General features: G+C 40.8%; 1 protein-coding gene across 1 annotated transcript in view; it reads right to left on the minus strand.

Annotated features, from left to right (window-relative positions):
* Nucleotides 1-740: 740 nt before the first annotated feature.
* Nucleotides 741-5347, minus strand: part of LOC104955211 (prostaglandin E synthase 2-like) — a 19785-nt gene continuing 15178 nt past the window's right edge. The window contains exons 2-4 of the mRNA XM_010782471.1: nt 3783-3789; nt 2131-2248; nt 741-1738 (exon numbers count right to left, since the gene is read on the minus strand). Of these exons, the coding sequence (XP_010780773.1) occupies nt 1610-1738; nt 2131-2248; nt 3783-3789 (254 nt within the window). The 3' untranslated portion in view covers nt 741-1609. The remainder of the gene's footprint in view (nt 1739-2130; nt 2249-3782; nt 3790-5347) is intronic.

Below are 5347 nucleotides of genomic sequence, written 5' to 3' on the forward strand. Positions count from 1 at the left end.
TCCATATCTTTCTGTTTTGGTGGTCATGCCACAACCGTGCATGCATGCGCGAGTCATAGTGAGTGTCTGCATTTTGGGGGGGGGGGGCGCCAGCTAAAATCTTGCCTAGGGCAGCAAATTGGTCAGGGCCGGCCCTGGGTCTGGCGCGTGAGTCAATCAATCAATCACATTTTACCAACGTGCCACTCACCCATTTTTTTTTTTTTTTTTCCTTCAACACTTTATTGAACAACAATTTCTATCATCAAAGAAAAGGCACAATTTTTAACTGAACATTACTTAGTAAAATAACATGCATATTTTAGCTTCAAACCTGTAAATGTCTGAATTTCAAAACATTTTTGATAAAAAGAACTATCTTCTTAATTTGCATTTTGTATTGATGTGACTGTAATGCACCAAAAATCCTTGATTTAAAATTGATGGTTAGAAGGATGAGTACAGTGGAGGTGAGTTGATGGTTTTAACAAGTGAGGCTTAGTGTTTGTACCATTTATTACCACAACTTAAAGACAATTAGCCAAATCTGACATATAAATATGATTGATGGAAAAACTACAATATTCAGTACACTGACCCAATATATAGTCTACCTCGGACAGGAAATAATCCTGCACGTGTTTTATAATTTCTAACACAAATCCATGTTTCCTGTTTTCAATGTTTTACAACTATGCACATTGAGTTGGTTTTAATACAATTAATTTAAGAAAATTGATCTGCAGTTTACATATTAAATAAATTCAAACTGGCAGCTCACCAGTTTTCACGTTTTATTAAATTGAACCCCAAAGAGAACAGCAACAGATAAGCTTATCGATACCGTGCTGTCAAGCTGATCCTGAATCAGTAACACAGAAAAACATCGGCTGAAATAGAGACAAAGCTTCAATGATCTCAAAAGTGTCTGCATTTAAAACCATGTGGAAATAAATGATGAACTCAGTCATATGGATCAATAATTTTGTCCACTTTAAGTGTTGCATACTTGACTTCTAATTTATTCGTCTGTCCAATTAGATTTTATTTATGTATTTACAGTTACAGATAGGATTGCAATTTTGTATGATAAAATGGTCAAAAACTGGAACAAAAATAATAAGATATTTGTACCTTGTTTTAATTTTCATAAATACAATACACTTGAGTCCTTGCAGGAGCCAAAGTCTTTGGTTGAGAACCACTAAATTAAACCATTTGATCTTGGAAGGAAAATAAACAATAGACAGTACTGTGTGTGAAATAAAAGCAGATGCCAAATTACATAATATTTTGGGTCATGGTAAGTAGAAATCCTGTAGGCAGTATTTAATGGAAAGTTATTGCAGTTCCCACATCTCACCTGCAAGTGTCAGTAAAATGTCATTTAACAGCTGATTTGAGTGTTTCTCCATAAAGCAGCTTGGAAATTAACTTGTAGAATTAGATGTCGCCCGACAGAAGTTTCATGTATGTTATCTCTGTATCTACATCTATGTCTGCGGCTAGGTTTAAATTATTGTGAGTCCAGCAGAATCTCTAACCGTTTTCATAATAAAAGCAGGCCATCTTGCTGCTGCCCGTCTCCCTGGAAGGATTACTGTTTAGTCTTTGAGGCTCCATGTTCCACTCAGGTGCGGCCTTCGTGGTTGAGCGAGGCTCTCTCCATCCGTCTGTACCAGGGTTTGACCTTGGAGTTCTTCATCATGTCGTCAAACGCCTCCAGGCCCTCCATCACTCTGAGGACGCCGAACACCGCCTGCAGAGGGGGGCAAACGGGGGAAAATATGAATGACAAGGTGCAGTGAGGTTGTGAGGATTATGAAACACCAAAAACCAAAACTGCTTGTAAAAATGTCAAGTTTAAGGTGCCAAAATAAAGGTAATTGGGTAAATAAAACAAGTTTTCCTAGCTTAATTACTAAATATAGGTATATATTAAAGACATTAACTATTCCTGTTTACATCACAGTTTACTCATTTTTCAGCATGTGTAAACCTGTATACCACAAATTAGGGTGATTACTTATTTGGTGGGTTCTGTTTTTAGAATGTTAATATTTGTACATGTATTATGGTAACCTTTCTTTTGTTAGTAGAAAAATGCCCTAAGAGTTTTATAAACGAGACCCCAGGACACTAGACACTCACTAGGTCTGCAAGGTTGGGCTGATCTCCGCCCATGAACTTCCTCTTCTTGCCGATGGCTGCCACCCAGTCGTTGACGGCCTTGTACAGATCCTCCCTGACGTCATCCTGCAGGTTGTGTCTGTTTTGAAATAAAAAAGGAAATTAATCACTATTTTGACATCCAATAGAAGTCTAAACTACTAAAAGCCGCAACCTGAAACCTTTCCACCTCACAAGGGAGATGCAGTTCCTCATGTTAAAGAATAACCTCAGTTTCAAAAAGAGGCCCCATTATGCTTTTGGGGGTTTTCCCTTCCCTGTAGTGTGTTTTATATTTTTTGTGCATGTAAATGGTTTGTGAAGATAAAATCCAAAAGTTCCCCCTCTGCCTGAAACGCCTCCATTGTAGTCCTATGTTTACTTCCATAACATAAGAGCATCTCTATGTAATTTCACGATTCTATTGGCTAGCGCTCCAACACATTGTACGTGATATGCTAAGGGTTGGACATCTCCAAGTGGTTGACCAATCACCACAGAGCCGGCCAGCTAACCAATAAGAGCAGACGGGGCTCTGGTTTCAGACAGAGGGTGAAAAGTGCTGCAGCACACACAGTATGAGAACAATAAAAGAGCTTTTTGAACATTAAAAAGGTCACCTATCATGCTATTTCTAGGCAATAGCATAGGTCTCAGATTATAAAAAAATATAAAAAACATGTCTATGAAGTGTTTGGATCAAAAAAACAAACAGATCACCCATTCTAGCCATGCCTCATATCCCTCTATTTTTCTTCCTGTTACAAAAGTGCTGATTCTGGGTATAAAGCTTTTTTTTTTTTAACTGAAAAAGATTAAAATAAGAGGGGGCGGAGCTTATGCAGGCTCCTGGCAGATACTGTCTAAAATGCTGCGGTGATGAAACGCAAGGATCATTAGATCAAGGATTATTTCTGAAACAGTATGGAGCTCAAAGGCGTTCTCTCTTGCCGGTTATACCACAAGGTGAGTTCCTTTTTATATCCTGCTTCTTCGGGCTTAACTCTGAGTGTTAGCCATGCTTGCTAATGTAAACAAAAACTATTACGTCCAAAACACGTCGGGAATTGTTTCTGATACAGCAACGTTTCTGATAGTGCCGTGGGTCCGTCATGTCTGATGGCAAATCTGGATCAGCTCCGTTGTACCCCAGTTTTTAGAGATTTGCGCACGGAGGAAAAGAGAGAGGGTTTTATTTTCTGACACTTTGTGAGTTCCCTGACACACCGGGGACACATATTTATGTACAGTGGGGCAAAAAAGTTGTTAGTCAGCCACCAATTGTGCAAGTTCTCCCACTTAAAAAGATGAGTGGCCTGTAATTTTCATCCTAGGTATACCTCAACTATGAGAGACAAAATGAGAAAAAAAAAAATCCAGAAAATCACATTGTCTGATTTTTAAAGACTTTATTTGCAAATTATGGTGGAAAATAAGTATTTGGTCAATAACAAAAGTTAATCTCAATACTTTGTTATATACCCTTTGTTGGCAATGACAAGAGGTCAAACGTTTTCTGTAAGTCTTCACAAGGTTTTCACACACTGTTGCTGGTATTTCCAATCCCAAAAAACTATTTTCAATCTTTTCTACCCTCTTGGACCCCCCCAAAGCCCCTCCTCCCTTCTGTCAAGCGACTTTGTTAACCACTTTGAAAAAAAGGTTGATGATATTCGCTCTTCTTTTTCTGACTCACCTTTACTGACCGCTGGGTCACCAGACCCTCCCTTCACCCACACACTAACCTCCTTCTCCTCTCTCTCTCCAAGTGAGGTTCTTACACTCGTCCTCTCTGCCCGTCCTATCACCTGTCCTCTGGACCCTATCCCCTCTAACCTCCTTCAGACTATCGCTCCTGACATTCTACCGTTTCTCACCCATTTCATCAACACTTCTCTAACTTCTGGTCACTTTCCAAACAGTCTCAAGGAGGCAAGAGTAAACCCTCTCCTAAAGAAACCCACTCTCAACCCGTCTGATGTTATAAACTACAGGCCTGTCTCTCTCCTCCCGTTCCTGTCTAAAACACTTGAACGCGCTGTCTTTAAACAACTCTCCTGTTATCTCCATCAGAACAACCTTCTGGATCCGCACCAGTCTGGTTTTAAGGCAGGTCACTCAACAGAAACTGCTCTCCTTGCTGTCTCTGAGGAACTGCACACCGCTAAAGCAGCATCCCTCTCCTCTGTCATCATCCTTCTGGACCTGTCTGCTGCATTCGACACGGTGAACCATCAGATCCTCCTTCGCACTCTCCAAGAACTTGGAGTTTCAGGCACTGCACTTTCCCTCCTCACCTCATACCTCAAAGACCGCACTTACAGGGTAACTTGGAGAGGGTCCGAGTCCGACCCTTGTCAATTAACTACAGGGGTCCCTCAGGGCTCTGTTCTTGGTCCCCTCCTCTTCTCCTTGTACACAAACTCGCTCGGATCTGTCATTAGCCCGCATGGTTTTTCATACCACTGCTACGTCTCCGGACGTGACACCTTTTTTCAACTAAGTTCTGTCCTTTATCCGCCGCTAAGAAGACCCTCAATTTTTCGTCATTCGGCACCTGCATTCTCTGCTTGTCTCTATGCTGACAATCTCCCAGTGGAATTGCTGCTCATCACACTTGTTCAAGTTCTCAACCTTGACCAAGCATTATCATTAGTCATTTTACATTTGGCATTTTAAAGGCTGACCGGCTTTTATTCTCAAAGTCGACCTTACATATTATATGTGCATTCGATTCAAGTGAATGATACGCAATTATTGAAGAAAGCTTCGACAGAATCATCTAATACGTTGTAGGCTACTCAGTGTTTCATTATAGAGGCTGCAAACATTTCAAGTGCGCGTATGCCAAAAACTGGGCTTTAGATAAGCCTAGTTCTGTCCTATTAGCTATATTAAGGGTTCTGTTTGTTAGGTAAATTAATTCGTTCCTCACTCTTGACCTAGACAACTCAATCATCACAGTCGCTTTCTTCGTGTGTTTCTCCGGCATTCTCGAATCAGACCTGCAAGGAATTCCTGGGTGGATCCTAGATACCTTCTACATAACTGTCGCTTTCACGTGGCAAAAGTCATTTGCCTGGTCTACAACTATTTCGGCTGGCTGGGGGCAGATAGCATTGCCTTACAACAATCTATGAGGGATTAACTGAAGTTGCGCTCATGCAAGCCTGACCCAAGAAAAACCTGCGCAGGTTCT

This window comes from Notothenia coriiceps, unplaced genomic scaffold, assembly GCF_000735185.1.
Source record: "Notothenia coriiceps isolate Sejong01 unplaced genomic scaffold, NC01 NC01_scaffold00024667, whole genome shotgun sequence".
Lineage (NCBI taxonomy): Eukaryota > Metazoa > Chordata > Actinopteri > Perciformes > Nototheniidae > Notothenia > Notothenia coriiceps.